This window comes from Gobio gobio (genome assembly GCF_949357685.1).
Source record: "Gobio gobio genome assembly, chromosome: 1".
NCBI classification, from domain to species: domain Eukaryota; kingdom Metazoa; phylum Chordata; class Actinopteri; order Cypriniformes; family Gobionidae; genus Gobio; species Gobio gobio.
Window position 1 is genome coordinate 16,803,754 of NC_137097.1, and position 18,885 is coordinate 16,822,638.

Sequence of the window (18,885 nt, forward strand, 5' to 3'; positions counted from 1 at the left end):
CTCTGTAGCCTTTCCGGTTTCCCGCTTTGAATAATGAAAACAGACGTGGTACTTGGCCATCGGATGTAAAGGGTCGGCTTGGTGGGTCAGGGCGTGAGCCGACTCCGCAGTCTGCTTTCGTCGCCACTAGTTGGTCGGCGTCCTAGCTTTAGGACCAGCCTGATTATGTCCAACATTAATGTTGTGTTAGGGCAAACAGAACCCGGTAGTCACAATATACTGGAGCCGATGCTATTTATAAATGTAAAATATGGTACAAAGACGTGGTTCTATAAACAAATGAATTTAACTACAGTAGGTAACATTATATTGTTGTTCACTGATATTAAAGTTAATATCAAACCTACCGAGACTTATTGAAGATCAGGGTTTCTTTACACTGATCATAAAGACTCATCAAAGATCATTTACTCATTTGAGCAATGCAGACGTCAAACTGTTAGTTCACCCCAAAATGTCAATTCTGTCATTAATTCCTCTCTTTCGTGTCGTTCCAAACCTGTCAGACCTACGTTCATCTTCAGAACCAAATTATGATATTTTTGATGAAATCCGAGAGCTCACTGACCTCTCCACAGACAGTAATTTAATTAACACTTTCATTTCCCAGAAATGTCATTAAAATAGTCCATGTGACTCGAGTGGTTCAACCTTCATGTTATGAAGCGATGAGAATACTTCTCATGCGCAAACAAATAAACTAAAATAATGACTTTATTCAACAATGTCTTCTCTTCCCTGTCACTCAAAATTTTTTGATTATAATCAAGATTTTATATTACATATATTATTCCCCTAAACAATACCGTTTTAACTTTTAGACAAAGTCTAAATAAGTCTAATATTTTCAGCACATCATTGAACAACATGTATTTAAATATGTATTTCACCAATACATTCAACTCTGAATTTCTGTCATCTCTTGTATTATTTGTATTTGTGCACTTCTGTGAATGTGGACTGGAGTGTGTAATCGGGACTTTTATTTTGTTGTGGTGGTGTGACGTCATAAAGCTGCGCAGGGCTCCTGCATCTGTTGTGATTCTGCTGAAGAAAGGTTTGTGTTTTAAGCGTTTACAGTGTTTACATCTATAGAAACCATCTTCAAAGTTTTACAAGCAACGCAGAATGAATGATTTATTATTAAAAGTAACATTGCATTGCATTATCTAACACTTATTAACGTTGTGTGAGTAAAGTAACAGAATAAACTCATGAGTAACAGAAGCAGCTTCTCATTTCTCTCTCTATCGTGAATCAGTTCAAACATGAGTTCAGTCTCTGGCGAGTAGAGATGAGAGAAACAAATAAGATATAAATAAATAAATATACAGTGTCTGTATAATTTGTGTTCTTTTATTAGTTTGTAGTGCTAGTTTTGAGTGTTACTGAGACTGCGCTGATACTGAACCCTGTTATTGTTATGGGTGATTGGTGAACAAGTGTAAGAATCTGTAGTATCACATTGTTCACATGTTGATTGTTTCTTTTAAGGAACCTTCAGCTGAAAGTGATTCCTGTACACCCTCAGATGGTACCAACAGTGACACCTGGACTGGCACCCATGAAGAGCCCATGAAGAGCCCGGCTTCATTGAGGCTGAGCTATGGCCCAGAACACCCTTGGCTGAATCTACCATCTGTGGAGTCCACAGCCAAGAAAAAGGAGCAGAAGTTCTGGAGCTCAGAAGACTGGCGGGCCGCAATGGATCCTGACCCGCCTGCAGTTTGTAGAGCCTCACACAAAAAGGAAAGAGAGCACCTCAAACTATCAGGGTAAATAAACTATTTTTTATATATTTTTTTAATTTAAGAATAAAAATAAACATTTAGCTTTTGGTAAAGTGGCCACTGATTGTTCAGTAAAGTAACAGAATAAACTCATGAGTAACAGAAGCAGCTTCTCATTTCTCTCTCTATCGTGAATCAGTTCATCATATAAACATGAGTTCAGTCTCTGGCAAGTAGAGATGAGAGAAATAAATAAGATATAAATAAATAAATATATAGTGTCTGTATAATTTGTGTTATTTATTAGTTTGTAGTGCTAGTTTTGAGTGTTACTGAGACTGAGCTGATACTGAACTAGAGCTGATTGAGACACTCAGAGATTTAATGTGGATTTATTTTTCTTTCTGTTAATTATTCTCATCTTAAACAGGACAAACACACAAAAAGACTCCCGCTGAAGCGACTGAGACAAGTGACACACTATTATAAAATGCTGTTTATTAAAGAGGAGAGTGAAGACCTGAAGATTGAAAATGTATTCAGTTTGAAACATGAAGAAACTGAGGAACAAACCGAGAAAGAGGAGAGAGAAGACGTGAAGATTGAAGAAACATTGAGAGTGAAACATGAAGAAACTGAGGAACAAACAGAGAAAGAGGAGAGTGAAGACTTGAAGATTGAAGAAACATTGAGAGTGAAAGATGAAGAAACTGAGGAACAAACAGGTTGGTTTCATTCTCAAAGCTGAACTCAGTCATTGGATATTTGTGAAGAATGTCTTGTGAATGTCCTCAGTCCTGCTGGTTGGAGTAAACTTGTCATTCATCAAGTCTACACGCTCGCAGATCCTCTCATTATAACAAGCAAAGCTTATACTCGATGTAAATAAGAGATGTGTTGTGCCGTTAGAGTCATTGTTTATAGAGATTTTCTGTCGATCGCACTATAATGGCTGCACTGCTTGCTTTCTGTAGTCTAAACTACATTCACAATTTGAAGAAAAGTTTTGTCATGTTTCTTAGAGGACCAACGTCCACTTATTCTGCAAAGTTTCAGGAATGACAAGCGCTTTTAATTGACTGAATCCGCTATCCTGTTCTGCGAGTCGCTGCTGAAATGGCCTAGACCAGGTAAACCCAGCCTGATCTGATGAGGATTTGATTTTGCCCTGCAGCTCAGGCTGGAAACCTCTACATATTTCTATATGGAGTCAAAATAATGCCGCATAGATTTGCAAAAGAATAAAGTTTTGCAAACAAAAATAAAAAAAATTGCAAAAGAAAAATAAAGTATTGAAAGAAGAAAATAAGTTTTGCAAAAGAAAAAATAGTATTGAGAGAAACAAAAATAAATAATTGCAAAAGGGAAATAAAGTGGTTTCATTTGCAACGCAACTTTTACTCTGCGTTTCAGTCAGTGAGTGTGCGATACTAGTGCAAGAAACTGAGGTGTGTTTAGCGGAAATGGTCACGCCTCCCTCCGAGTGACATCATCTACCCGAGACACAGATCAGCACAGATGAGTGGCAGAGAGGCATGCGGTGGATCGTTTCCTTGTACTCAGACTTTTACTAGCATTAAAACGGGCATGTTTTTTTTTGTTATGACTAAATGTGTATTAAAAGCGTGTGCTTAAGTTAGAGATCATGTTAAAGTGGTGTTTATTATTAGCTAACGTGAACTATTTGAAAATAGCCAGCATCTGCTGTTTATTTCTCTCAGTCTCAGTGTGCTCACTTTTATAGCATTTGAATGTTTGGTTTTGTTAATTATATATGTATTAGCAGTGTTTGCTTAAGTTAAAGAAGTTAGAGATCAGTTGATGGGATGTTTAGTGTTTAGTTTAGAGGCTTCTCGGTAACGTGAACTGCCTAAAAAAGCCATCTGCTCTTCATGTGTGCACACTTTTATAGCTACTGTTGATGTTTGTTTGATCACTACACAAGACCCTTAGCAATGTAAACATGTTTGTTCTCATTGATAGTTAACTGAAGCTTACTGTATTATGTATTTAGGTCAGACGGGTTTATTGAAGATGCTGTGTCGACGATGCAATTTCAGGGGAGTCTAATTGACACGGTCTCTGCAGACACTTCAGGGTCATGCGTTGGTCATGTCTGGCCGCAGGTCCACCATCTGATCTGGATACGGCTGACTGCAGTAAACCTTGGGATAAAACAGAGAGACTATCATTAGCGTAGTTGCCATTCTTCTGATGATGTAACGAGTACATCAGGTGTAATGGGAAGTGTTCCCGGTTCCGGCTGACCTAGTTAATGCAGCCTAACAATCATTTCATTGAAAAAGTGTTTTATGTGTATGCCACAGTAAAGAGATGTGTTTTTAGTCTAGATTTAAACTGACAGAGTGTGTCTGCTTCCCGAACAATGTTAGGAAGACTGTTCCAGAGTTTAGGTGCTAAATAGGAAAAGGATCGACCGCCTGCAGTTGATTTGAATATTCTCTGTATTATCAACTGGCCAGAATTTAGAGATCGCAGTAGACGTGATGGAGTATAATATGTTAAGAGCTCGCTCAAGTATTGGGGAGCTAAACCATTTAGTGCTTTGTAAGTAATAAGTAAGATTTTAAAATGTATGCGATGTTTAATAGGCAGCCAGTGCAGTGTTGACAGAACTGGGCTAATATGGTCATACTTCCTGGTTCTAGTAAGAACTCGAGCTGCTGCGTTTTGGACCAGCTGGAGTTTATTTATTAAGCGAGCATGGCAACCACCCAGTAGAGCATTACAATAATCTAGCCTTGAGGTCATGAACGCATGAACTAACTGTTCAGCATTTTGCATTGAGAGCATGTGCCGTAATTTAGATATATTTTTAAGATGGTAGAATGCAGTTTTACAGATGCTAGAAACGTGGCTTTCAAACGAAAGATTGGTATCAAAGAGCACACCCAGGTTCCTCACTGACGACGAGCACTTGACAGTGTTAGACAGTATTCTAGGTTACTACTTGTGGAGCTTTTTTGTCCAATAATTAAAAATTCTGTTTTTTTCAGAATTGAGTTGCAATCGGAGTCATGTGTGTTATTATGTGTATATATGTGTTATGTGTGTTATATCGGAGTCATATGTCTTAGCGGGTCATATGTGTACTCTCTAAGTCCTCCCTACGGGTAGGCGGTCTGGCATATCTCCACTGGAATATGCTTCACAGTGTACCTTGGTATTCCTCTGATAAGTGGGAGTCCTAGTCTTACAACAGGGCACTCGCACTTACGCAGGGCACTGGAAGACAGCTGAGTGGCGTGATTATATTGGGACCCCCATTCGTTAGTCAATAACGTTACGTCGTAGTGACTGAACGAAAGGGATCGTCACGGTTACGGATGTAACCCTTGTTCCCTGAGGAGGGAACGGAGACGTAACGTCCCTTTGCCATATCCGCTGTGCTGCTGGAATGGGAGTTCAGTCTTGGCTCCTCAGCAGGTAACGTAAAGCGACATTGCCACGTACTTTTGTCCTTTTATACCCACGCGGTGGGGCGGAGTTACGTATGCAAATTCTGCATGCCCATGGCATTGGCACTGCCATTGGGCGTTTTCTAAAATCTCGAAGATGAAAGGCTTCTAAGCGAAACCCCCATTCGTTAGTCACTAATGTTACGTCTCCATTCCCTCCTCAGGGAACGAGGGTTACATCCGTAACCAAGACGTTTTATGTTTTGAAGTTCCTAAAGGTTTTACTAGTTTTCATGATGTGAATCAGTTAAAAATGATATCGCCACTGGGACGTTCTAAAACGCTTAACATGAAAAAAGCTTAACGTGGCTTAATTAACTAAGACAGTGTTATTAACAAACCACACTAAGTGAACACCATGCTAATAAAGCATACTATGTACAGAAAAGCAGATGAGCCCTGAATATGAACACAACACGTTTAATTTAGCATTTTCCTCCCATAATGAAAACGCTTGACGTGCCTTAATGTACACAGTGACATTAAAAGACGAAACTTGGTAAACATTATACTAATAAAGCATACTATACAGAAACTTTTATCTTTTAATATCACTTAGTGGGCTACATTAAGTGATGTTAAGTTTTTTATTTATAATGGTTTTCTATGAGAGGAAAACGGGACAGCCAGGGAAATGTTTTTATCTCATAGAGCATCCGTTCTTTGCTTTACGAATTTGCAGGGCAATCTGAATCTGTGGTTTTGTCTCATCTGCAAACAAACTGTTACATTAAAAATCTAATGTGAATACAGATTACAAAGTGTTCGCCAAAACCATGTGTTTTGTATTGATTTACCATCTAATGAGATTATCATAGTTGGTGAAATGAAGTCGTGTGCCACCTACAGGCCTTTTGGGTGAAGTGTAGGTTGGTAGAGAACATGCAAAATGGCCATAACTACATTACCCTTTTTGATAGAATAATCGTGATTTTGAGCAAAATAATCGTGATTATCAGTTTGACCATTATTGTGCAGCCCTGATTTGGACTGGAAAAAAGAAAAGCATTTTTTGCTTTTACCTGTGATGATCTAAATAGAGTACTCATTAATTTAAATAAGAATAGAGTTCTAACTCAGTAATATTTAAATTTCACCCTTTAAAACTGAGGTTCTTGAAAGTTTTAAAGATATTGTCAAGTCAACTTTATTTATATAGCGCTTTTTACAATGCCGATTGTTTCAAAGCAGCTTCACAGTGTTAACCCTCTGGGGTTCTTAATTTATGGGTTGACCTTCGGGTCAAAAATGACCGAAGTGCGGGATTAAGATAAAAAAGATTTGAGTAAAATCAATGAAATTTATTTTTGTTCAATAATATTTTTTCTTTTTTGGTGTTTTGAGATAATTTTATGATTTATAATTAATATTTATGCAATAATTATGACCCATTTTTTCCCATTGAATATAATAAAACATTTTTTATATATAATTTTTTTTTTTTTTGTATTATTATTATTAAAGCTATTTCATTTTAGAGTCAAGCCTAGGCCTCATGAAAGCCATTTTTTAAATGAGATCGGTGCCATACGGTAGCCTGGCTCCGCCCTCCTACGTACTTCCGCTCAATTTTCATTTTCCTTCAGTACTACGTCTGGGACTGCGGTGTATGCTTAGGTTTTCCCCCGAACAATTTTTTACCGGTCCAATCAGAGAACAGAGGGAGTGGCTGAGAGCGCTGACGTTGATGTCGTGCGCTAGTTTGAGTTGTAGTTCAGTAATGGCGGCGGTGAAAGATGCGAGTGTGTGGCAGCGCTGACGAATGTCCAGAAGTTAAAACCCGAGTGTGGCGAGATGGACGAGCGAGCGAGATCGGTGTGCGTGATTGAGACACACCGGTCTCGAGTCCTCTCATGAGGGAGCACGGAGGCATATAAGGACGAGCGACACCGGTGAAGGACGAGAGAGGACCAGGCCTGGATTTTAAGATGCGTTTTGTTATGTTTGTGCGCGGCAGTCGTCCGTGAGGGGCTGCCGCTTTTACTTTCATTTTGTGTTTATTATTTGATTAAAAGTTGTTAAACGTTCGCCGGTTCCCGCCTCCTTCTTCCCTGAACAAACGAACTCCCGTTACACGGAGCAAGAACAATCACTGCTGTACTGCTGATGTTGTGGTCCGGGAAATGTATTTTTCAGCTCGCTCCGTTAGTGGTGAAGGAGTTGCTGAAGCCGTCCGTCTCCCACCACCCGTGAGAAAAACCCAGGCTGAATTATCGACTGCTTTTGACAAACACCAAGGTCGTGTGGTAATGTAATTGCTGTCCGAATCCACATCTCTGAGTTTTCAAGAATATATCACTTCAAAACTCACTGTTTATATCCTTTAGACCCTTTCAGAGCACTGTACGGTTGCGTGAGCTGTAATTTGCATTTCTAGACTTGTATTTCTTTAAATACTGGCAAGTGTTTACAAGAGCAAAATATTTCATCACCGCTCAAAAAATAAAAGAAGAAAAGCACGTAAACATTTGAATTGGGCTGTTATTCACGGCAGTATTTATTCTTATCATACCAAGCATATTACATTTTATTGACAGCATACAATCATGTTATGATTGCACGAGATATGCACCACGAGAGCAGCGCGTTCAGATCACAAAACTCTCCTCTCTACCGTGAATAAATAACAATCCGAATTTTATTACTGACACTGAGGTGGTGTGCATAGTTAATGTGAGAATCAAAGGCGAACGGCGCGTGACATACGTCACGACCAAACGTTAGTGATTGGTTAGGCAGATCCAGAGTGACTCTTGGCAGATCCAATAGTTTTAAACTTCAACAGAGTGCCCGCCTTCAAGGAAGTAAACGCTTGTCAATGGAGAGTGGCCAGACTCTATGTACAAATGAAATGTACGAGAGTCTGGTAAAACCAGGCTAGCCATACGGTGGACACATTGAGCATTTTTATCACGCAATAGCACATTTTTACCACTATAGTGGATCTTGTGTTTTATAAAAAAATGTTAAAAATCGTAGCTTCATCGGAATGGTCCGAAACTTGGTGACTTTATTGGTACTTGGTATATGAACACCCAAAAATTTGGGGACATGATTTGAAAAGTCTAAGTGGTCGTAAAAAAAAAAATAGTCACACTCAGGACCTTTGGTCAAAAATGACCCCCATAGGAAATGAATGGGAAATTAGTTTTTTTGTGCTTACAATCTACAAATAAGCCAGGATGCAGAAAAAAAGGACTCAACAGTAAAGGGGTGAATCTCTAAAACATCAATATGCAAAACAGACAAAAAAAACTCTCTCTCTCTCTCTCTCTCTCTCTCTCTCTCACACACACACACACACACACACACACACACTTATGCACACAAAAACACACAAATGAACGCATGCCATTCCAAAAGCGAATTGTGTTTTTGTGTGTGAGTTTTTTTGTCTGTTCTGCACTCTTGATGTTTTAGAGATTCACCAATCCTGTCCCCAATTTTTTTGGGGTGTTCATATACCAAGTACCAATAAAGTCACCAAGTTTTGGACCATTCCGATGAAGCTACGATTTTTTACATTTGTTTATAAAACGCTTCGGGTCATTTTTGACCCGAAGAACCCCAGAGGGTTAACCCTTTAAGATACTACTCAACCATTTGGTAGACCACACTTTAAGTCACAATATTTCATTGAAAAATGCATCAAGCTTAATTAAATCTGAATGAGCCATCTCTATCGTTTGGTGTAGTTGTGCAATGCTAAAAAAATCCACTAGATGGTACTGCGCCTTTGAGCAGCATGCCTTTTCAGTATTCCTTCAAACTCGTCCTTTGATGACGCATATCGGTGGGACTTTTAAAGGTAAGACTATTTTGTTGAGATATTATCATTTCAGAGGAGTTGTTAAACAGAATCATGTAACTTAATTAAACAAAATTAAGTCTTATAAGGGTCAAATAATTTTTTCAAAACATGCTCTACCAAACGGTTGAGTTGTCATTTTGTGGTAGAGAAGCTAGCTAATGTTGGTAAAATCAGTTAATGAGCTATTTACAATGAACAAAAGGGTTAGTGTTAGTAAAATTATTAATTTAATTACATATTTGATGAAAAATATTTGATCAATATAATTCTTTCACCATTTCTGTACTGTATATGGTAAATATCAAGAATAAATTTGAAGAATTAATACCAATTCTGGTGTTACTATTAATTTCATGATTTAAAATTGACTATGTGTATTACTGTATGACTAGCATTGTAAGTGTACATGGTTTGTAATTCAAATTATTTTCTTTATGTTTTAGACATGATAGATGGACGCCAAATCATTTTACGGTTTGTTGTAAACTTCCTTTTCCTCGTTTGAAGAAGAGACCAGGAGACGTTGGGATATCTTTCAAGCAGACGTTACTCTTTATTGAGACACGTGCTGTTCTTTCGGCTGTGGTCGTCCAACAAGTCTAACTTAACAGTACAGAACACTGTAACTTATCTACATTTCAGGGGGAGGGATTATACAGCAGGGGACGAGACACTCTGAACAATACAATGCAAATGTTGTATAGGAAATAGGGACACACCCCAAATATTCCTGTCTCATCAATCCTAATTCAATCAGCATAACAGTGTCATTCAAATGCATAGATGCTAATCCAATAGGGCTGTGTATTGCCAAGAATCTGGCGATACGATACGCATCACGATACAGGGGTTACGATACGATATATTGCGATATTGTAAGAAAGGCAATATATTGCGATATTTCTTTTCTTTTTTTTTTAGAAAGATCTAATTTAAAGATTAAAGAACGGAACCATATGCATACAATCTGACAAGTTATTAATGCAGTATCATTTATATCACTAATCACTATGTTGTGAAATAGTAAAGTGACTGCAGGATTCTTTATGTGTATATGTTTTAAAGGTTCACACTATAGTAGTTTTTAATTTCTAAACTATTTAACAGAAAGTGCATAGTCCATTCCATGACAGAATGACTGTTTGTTTTATATTTAATCCTGTAAAGCTGTTTGCTTTAACCCTCTGGAGTCTGAGCTCTTTTTGGGCCCTTTAGAAGTTTTTACATGCTCTGACATTTGTGTTTTTTTCAGTTGCTTATAAACACATTAATGGCAAAAGTGTAATTACACTGTATTCAGCACAAACTGGGCTACCATAATATGTGAGCAACATGTATGTACATGCTTGCATTTTTGAGAGAAAAATGTTTATGCACGGATTTTGAAAAAACTAAAAAAATTGTTTTAAAATTAAGGCCTCAAAACACAATAGATATCTGTTCCCAAGACTTTTGACTCCTGTCTGTATTTGTATAGAGTTTTTTCTTCAAACTGATGTGAGAATCATTGAGTCTACTCATTCACATAAAACAATACACTTATTTTAAAATTTGTAAGACAGTTTCTCTTCACAAAGCCAATATGCGAGGAGGCGTGATATCTAATGAATAATGATGAGATAGCACCTGAGATAACAAAGGACTCGCATTAATGAGCTGCATAATGAATGAGCTTCATGTAAGTCTGTGACAGAGCAACAGGGCAAAGGAAATATATATTTTTTGTAGTTTATTTTATTTGGAATGTAATCAACAAAGGCCTATTATATTATAAATGATCAAAAGATTTGACTACACTGCAAAAAATGCTCTTCTTATTTGGTATTTTTTCTTGTTTCCAGTCCAAATATTAAAAATTCTTAAATCAATCATTACAAATGTACTACAAAATGAAGTGAAACTTGAAATGTTCTACTGAGCAAAGTTATGTCCAAAAGACGTCTTTTCAATGTCTTTGCCCCTAGAGGCGTACGTTGAAAAGACGTCCACTGAGGAGCCAGAATGAAAGTTTTTATGACGTCTGTTTTTGACGTGTTCTGCACGTCCGATATAAACGTTCATGGAACCTCAAGGTTAAAAACTAGTTCAAATTGTGGACATATTTTCCATTTGTAGTTGCAAAGCAACTCACAGACAGTGTGTGTTTGTCCAGAAATCATGAAAATAAAAGAAACTTAGCTCACACCTTTACACACTTTAGACAATTTAGCATCTGTAATTCACACATCTTTGGATCGTGAGAGAATCGTGGGATTCAATCCAGGATCTTCTTGCTGTGAGGAGACAGTGTTTCCCACTGAGACACTGGTGCTGCCCTTAATCACAGACATAAGACACACTTTGACTATTTCTGTCAGACGTCTACAGAAGCTCTTACTGAGAATTAACAGAGCTTTAGATGTTGATATTTATGTTTCATTTGAAGTCACCATTGTGGTGGGAAGCGTTTGCTTTAGTTGGGCTCTTGGTCCCCGTATTTGTGTTAGCTTTTCTTTGGCTGCTGTAACTGTGTGTGTGAAACAATAGTTGTGGCTGAGAAAGCAAAGATAAAGCGACATTAGGTATGTTAAAAGTGTCTTTTATTTTCATGATTTCTGGACAAACACACACTGTCTGTGAGTTGCTTTGCAATTACAAATGGAAAATATGTCCACAATGAGCACATTTGAAAAAAATTTTAACCTTGAGGTTCCATGAACGTCTATATCGGACGTGCAGAACACGTCAAAAACAGACGTCATAAAAACTTTCATTCTGGCTCCTCAGTGGACGTCTTTTCAACGTACGCCTCTAGGGGCAAAGAAATTGAAAAGACGTCTTTTGGACATTGCTTTGCTCAGTGGGTTATGTGTGCTAAATACAGAATTGCATGAATGTGCAGCATTTTGTACAAATACACATAATTGTGAATGCAAAACTTCGATTTTGTATTAATGTTGGTCAGAATCTGTGCGTGCAACGAGTAAGATGTGCATTTGTGGATCCGGTGCCGCGCATGCATTCATTAACTCATATGAATCAAATAGGATCCACTCACAAACGAGTCAATGAATGCATGCGTGGCACTGGATCCACAAATGCACATCTTACTCGTTGCACGCACAGATTAATCATTTTGATTCTAAAATCACGCGAACACCTCACTACAAACGACACACGACAAAGCAGAAAATCGTCCCGACCCAAATAAGAGTTGCACGAGTCAGAATTCGGCTCGAAATCGGACAAAATTGCACCGTGTATGCCCAGCTTAAGAAATAAAGATTAATAAAAAAAATTATAGGGTTTGGTTTGGTGAAAAACAAACTGAAATTCAATGTATTAAAGAATATCCTTGGCGTTGGTTGTGTATGGAGGGCATTCACGTGACTCTATTAACGTCGCAGTTCACTCTGACTCGCCCAGGAGAAGCTCACAAGTTGTAAGAAATAAAGATAAATGAAAACACGAAATGAAAATTGAGATGAATTGTATTCATCTTTTTGTACTTACCTCTAAAAAAACACGGTTGCTGTGCTGTCTCTGTCTTTTTCGTGCTTGAAGTCTGTTAAGCCGCGCTTTGATCTGAATGTGCATTACCGCCCCCTCCTGGATTGGATTGTGGCGCATTCGATCGGTAGGGGAAAATATTCAAAATTCTTTATTAACCCTGTATTCTTTAGATAAATAAATACATGTATATAAATTATACATGATTTAAATAAAAATAATAGCCTACATTTTATAAATTTAAATAAGGCTATGATTTATATAACTGGATGACCACAAGAATTAAGGACTCTGTGACAGTCATTAATCTCTCTGCATGTGATGTAGCTAGCCGAAAACACTGGAGGATTGCGATGTTTTCCATGATGGAGGCGATTTTAAAACAATAATTAAAACAGTAATATTAACAATATGCCTACTAATAATAATCAACTGGTTCGTCCCATTGAGTTAAATTTATGGTAGTAGTTCTTTGTTAATCCACACACTTGTTGGCGGAGATTCATCCTTTGAGGAGAATGAATGTGCTCACATTTCACAGAAATGTACCCAATTGATTTGGATTTGCTTTAACATGTTGAATGATGGGACAGATAGATTGAGTAAGCCTCACCAGTGGAGAATTAAGCTGACCAAAAATCAACATTGATTCAATGTTTGTCTTTTCAATACTGCAAAGCATGGAATTATCAACATTGATCCAATATTATTTAGCATTGCATTTTCAACATTGGTCCACTATTTATTTTGCATCGAATTTTCAACATTGATCCAATATTATTTAGCATTGACATTTCAACCTCAACCAAATTGATGATTCTGATGGAATTTCAACATTGACTCAATGTCACAATGCTATCTGGGGTTGCACAAAATGTATTTCAAACATATTCTTAAATTTGTAATCCCACAGGTTTAAGACCACGCACTTTTCTGGCCCTTGTGCCAGAAAATCCTGAGGACTCAGATGCGGATCTGAGTGATGATGACCCCGTAGATGATCCAGATTATCTGCCCACACCAGCAGAAGAGAGTGGGGACACTTCTTTTGATTCAATGGATGAGGAGGAGGTTGCCTCAACCAGTTCATCCTCTAAACCACCGTCCAAAAAGAAGAGGAGAATGGGGAAAAACTCCCTGAAAACTGTTTCTTTGGCAGAGCTACAGGAGACACCTGAACCATCACCCCCAGATGGAAAGGAAGGCAGAAGAAGATTGTGGAGGCATGAAGACATTGAGACATTCCAGGTTCCAGACTCAAGTTTTAACCTCCCTGATGCTGTAAAGACACCCTTTCAGTATTTTAAAATGCTCTTCACGGATGAGATGATTACACATATCTCTGAGCAAACCAATCTCTACGCTGCCAAGGAACTGGGAGATCCAATCAGCACCAGTCCTGAAGAGATTGAAAAATTCCTGGCAATGCTTCTCTTCATGGGTGTTTTCAGTTTCCCAGCCATCGATGACTACTGGTGCACTGAGTCACGATTTAATGTGATAGCCGATATTATGCCAAGGAGAAGATTCAAGCTGTTACGCAGGTACCTTCATTTTAATGATAATCAGCAGTGCAATGGCAGTCCAGACAGGTTCTACAAAATCCGCCCCCTTTTTGACATGCTTCGTCAGCAGTGTCTTCGGATCTCATCCACTTACCAGCACAGTGTGGATGAGGTCATGGTGGCGTATAAAGGCACAAGGACTGGCTCTCTCCGCCAGTATATTGCCAACAAGTCAGACAAGTGGGGCTTTAAATTGTTCTGCCGGGCCAGCTCATCTGGCATCATTCATGACTTTCTGCTCTATCAGGGGGCGTCCACATTTTTCAACGTTGCCCTAACTGAGCAGGAGGAGGCACTGCTTCTAGGGGCCAAACTTGTGACAACACTCTGCAAAACCATCACTCTGCCAAGACTTTCAGTCGTCTTCTGTGACAACTTCTTCACCAGTTTTGACTTGGTCCAGAACCTGCAAGAGAACCTGGGCATCAGGTGCATTGGCACTGTCCGACCAAACCGCATGGGTGGAGCAACCTTAAAGACGGACAAAGAGCTGATGAAGGAAGGACGTGGAGCTTTTGACTTTATGTCTGCTGAAGGGCTGCTCGCAGTGAAATGGTTCGATAATAAATGTGTGAGCCTTCTTAGCAGTGCCTGTGGCATCACACCTCTTTCCTCTGTCAAACGGTGGAGCAAAGAGGCCAAAGCAAAGGTCGCTGTCCCGTGCCCATCACTCATCCCTGCCTACAATCAGCATATGGGAGGCATTGATCTGTCTGACATGCTGGTACACATGTATAAGACCCCGGCGAAATCCAGGCGATGGTACCTTCCCCTGTTTGGATACATCCTAGACCTCTGCATCTCAAATGCCTGGCTTGTCTACAAGCGGGACTGCAGACTCCTGAAAGAAGCACTGCTACCTCTCAAAAAGTTCCGTCTGGCAGTCGCACACACTTTGGCTCAAGTCAACAAGCCAGCATCCAATGTTGGCCGACCTTCATCATCCTCTCCACCACAGATGTCGTCAAACAAAAAGTCAAATACCCCAAGACCCTCCCACCCACAACCAGATGTACAATATGACAACTTCGGACATTTGCCACTACACTCTAACAAGCGGGGGCGCTGCAACCTCTGTCCAAAGGGAGTGTCGAGATGGAAATGCCAGAAATGTCATGTATTCCTGTGTATGAATGCAAAGCAGGAATGCTTTGCAGCATACCATCAGAAATGAATGGCCAAAGGCAAAATAAGTGCTGTTGCACCTCTGCTGTTGCACCCCTGATCAAAATCATTAGTGCAGTTGCACAACAGGTCAAAACCCATTTGTGCTGTTGCACGACCACCAAAACCAGTTTGTGCTGTTGCATGACCACCAAAAGTATGTGTTGTATTTCTTTAAATCGTCTTTAAAACTCTTCAAAGAAGACCTTACTGCACAATAGTTTAAAGTAGTCTGACCATATTCATAACAGTGTCTGTAAAGCTTAGTGGATGTTTTCTTTTTCTCCCACTGACATAAAAAAAAAAAAAAAAAAAACGAAAATGTTTTAATCAAATCTTGGGTGAAGTTTTGCACCAACACGCGCACACACGCACACAAACTTGATGTGTTTGGAGCCATCAATAGCAGCCATCAGATGTTTTATTGATCAAGAAATTGCACTTAATATGACTTGTTCTGAATATTGTTATTTTATTATGAACAGACGTCTCAACCGTTTGTTAGAGGACTGTATCTAAAATACTGTAGGGTCTAATTTAAAACTTTTTTTGATTGTTTTTATTATCATAATTTAATAAAAAATGAAAAGAAACATTTTTTCCTTTGCTTTTTTCATGGTGCGTACCTTAAAGGGTTAAGGCTATATCTCCGCAATGCTTTATCGTATTCAAAACAAACTTGGCACATATCATCACAAGCATGACCTGAGGCAACATGCAGCGTTTCGGCGCAGCGCCACCTACTGGTCGGGAGATATGAAAAATGGCTATTTTTGCTAATAACTTCTGAACCGTTTGTCCAAAAATCATAAAAGTGGTCTTGTTAGATTTGACTACTCTATACTCTATAGTACAGACTATTCTATACTCTGCTATTTAAACTTTAAATCTCTAAATTGTTTTATGTTTTTGCCCTAGATCTCATGGCATTAAAAAAGGCAAGTCATGAACTTGATGAAAGGGAAGAAGAGAGAGACCATTATGATAAACATCATGATTTAATGACTGGACAAAGATCGACACAAGCTAAAAAGAATTCCTCACAAAAAAGAGCTCAAAAGACAGGAACTAAAAGTTATTTCACCTGCCAACAGCAGTGTGGAAAGAGTTTCAAAAATAAAGGAAACCTTAACGTACACACGAGGATTCACACTGGAGAGAACGCTTACATCTGCCAACAATGTGGAAAGAGTTTCACTCGAAAAGAAAGCCTTAAAGTCCATAGGAGAGTTCACTCTGGAGAGAGCTCTTTCATCTGTCAACAGTGTGGAAAGAGTTTCACTCGAAAAGAAAGCCTTAAGATTCACATGAGAGTTCACACTGGAGAGAAGCCTTACAGCTGCCAACAATGTGGAAAGAGTTTCAGACACAAAGGAAAACTTAAAGTCCACACGAGAATTCATACTGGAGAGACGCCCAGCCAACGGTGTGGAAAGAGTTTCAGATGTAAAGAAAGCTTTGACAGTCACATGAGAGTTCACACTGGAGAGAAGCCTTACACCTGCACTCTGTGTGGGAATGGCTTCACACAGAAAGTAAGCCTGAGGGGACACATGCATATTCACACTGGAGAAAAGCCATGTTCATGTGATCTGCGTTGAAAGAGTAATAACCACATGAGATTTCGCACAGGAGAGAGCCCATTCATATGTGGTCAGTGTGGAAAGGGTTTCAGATTTAAAGATAACCTTAAGTGCCACATGAGGATTCACTGGAGAGAGAACTTGTAGAAATTAAACCTTTCCCCTCAATGTTGTTTAATTCACAGGACCAGTTATTTTGCCAAGAGATCTCTTCTGTTTATTTTATGTTTTTTCTCTGGCTGCCTTGTCTTTTGCCATCACGTACAGATATTCCTGAAAAGTCATGCAGATCTGAGGCTCTACAATTTCAAATGGCACCAGAAAATATGTATCTGTGTGAAATTAGGAATATTTATTCACATTGCAGCTGAACCTGATTTTCCACTCAAAATACGTTTTTTGTCTTTTTTTGGGTGAGGCTGTTCACACAAGACCGTTAAATGTGGTTTGTATCAGATGCTCATCTACAAGAATGTTCTTCAGATCTGGCAGTAGCACTTTTAGTATAGCTTAGCATAGATCATTGAATCGGATTAGACCATTAGCATCTCTCTCAATAATATATCAATATTTTTCCTATATAAATCTGGACACTTCTGTAGTTATATCGTGTACTAAAACAGACGCAAAAGTTGTGTTTTTCTTGGCCAATATGGCTAACCGTACTCTCATTCCAGCATAATTTTACGCAGCACCTGAAAATAGTCGCCAGCACGCTGTGCGTAGGCCTAGAAAATCGCAACTTTTTGTTCATAGAAAAAAAATTGGTGTGAATCAAGGGAATGATTCATTTAGAAATCAGGAACACAGAAAACAATGCATCACAAATTGAAATACATTTTTTAATAATATTTTTTATTTATGTGCAAAGGTTTAATTTTTTTTTTTTAATTATTGAATGATTGTTCTTGTTTTGCTCATGATTTTTATTTTATCTGTGCTGTTTTTAAAAAGTGCATTTAAATAAATTTTGAAATAAAAAATAAATATATAAGCCGTGCACGTTTTGTGCTATTTAAAAAAAAAAATCAATTAAATAGAGCAGATATAAAGCTCTGTGATCATTGTGGCATTGCCGCAATAAACATCATTTGAGAGATTCTGAGAGAGGAGGCCAAAATGAACAAAACATGAAAGAAGATGAGAGAGGTGGAGTCCAAGAAGATGCAGAAGAAGAGGAGGGATATGGGGATCAGGCAGGGGCTGCAGAAGAAGATGATAATGTGGATCACCTTTACAAAAATAACCTACAGGAATCCTGCAGGAAATTCCTACAGGTTTTAGAATGAAGCCTTCAGTACAACAGAAACATGCAGGAACATCCAGCACAACTGCAACACAAGTGAAAAATCCTGCAGGACTGCTGTCCAGTACAAGTGAAAATTAATACAAATACTTACAAAATAATTAAATAACCTACAATGGCTAGAGAATAAAACCCTGATAGTTGCTGTATACAATATTTATTTAATTACATTCAAGTATATTTCATGGAACTATTTTGATAAATTAGGCCCACAAATGCTTTTAAAAGGCCATCAGCTTTGTCAATGTTTTGGGGGAAAATTGAATCTTGAGCAAGAATGTATCTGGCCTGTACTAGAAGTAGTAAATGGACAAGATATTTTCGGGGTAAAATGACAAACTAACAGTGAAGGCTGTAAAATAGGAGGAAGTGTCTGTATTCAGAAGCTTTCCAATATTTAAGCAGAGAAAAGAAACGGATACTTTCAGGTGTATCCAGTATGGCAGTGACTGTTGCTCTTTTTTGAAGTCCATAAAAGTGCATCTATCCATCATAACTGCTCCACACGGCTTTACTTTATAAAGTACAATTTATAACTTCCAACTTACAGAAAAAGTGTAACGCCTCTCACAGTTCAAAATGCTTTCGCTACATCAGACGAGCGTAACTGGTGTGCAATGTCTTCAGGCTTAGTGTAAGCATTTTGAACTGTGAGATTCCATAAATTGAATACAGAAGATGAATTACTGTTTATTTCCAAGTCATTTTACTGTATAGTTTTGAGAAAAATAAAGGCTAAATCACCCCAAAAAGTGCAT

At 38.4% G+C, this 18,885-nt stretch overlaps 1 protein-coding gene across 2 annotated transcripts; it reads left to right on the forward strand.

Annotated features, from left to right (window-relative positions):
* The first annotated feature begins 1,031 nt into the window (after positions 1 to 1,031).
* Positions 1,032 to 15,534, forward strand: LOC307133756 (piggyBac transposable element-derived protein 3-like). 2 transcript variants are annotated; one of them, XM_079828996.1, is made up of 4 exons: positions 1,032 to 1,057; positions 1,495 to 1,775; positions 2,161 to 2,455; positions 13,423 to 15,534. In XM_079828996.1, exons 3-4 carry the CDS (start codon positions 2,221 to 2,223, stop codon positions 15,246 to 15,248), a joined length of 2,061 nt encoding a protein of 686 aa, XP_079685122.1. In that variant the 5' UTR covers positions 1,032 to 1,057; positions 1,495 to 1,775; positions 2,161 to 2,220; the 3' UTR covers positions 15,249 to 15,534. The 2 variants fall into 2 exon arrangements, with proteins under 2 accessions (XP_079685122.1, XP_079685123.1); XM_079828997.1 differs by lacking the exons at positions 1,032 to 1,057; positions 1,495 to 1,775 and having other exon boundaries at positions 2,119 to 2,455; positions 13,423 to 15,528.
* The last annotated feature ends 3,351 nt before the right edge of the window (positions 15,535 to 18,885 follow it).

Excerpts from the sequence above, each read along its gene's own strand:
- LOC307133756 (XM_079828996.1), top strand. The coding sequence starts at position 2,221 with ATGCTGTTTATTAAAGAGGAGAGTGAAGACCTGAAGATTGAAAATGTA. Across the intron at positions 2,456-13,422 it reads AGAAACTGAGGAACAAACAG|GTTTAAGACCACGCACTTTT; the intron begins GTTGGTTTCATT and ends GTAATCCCACAG.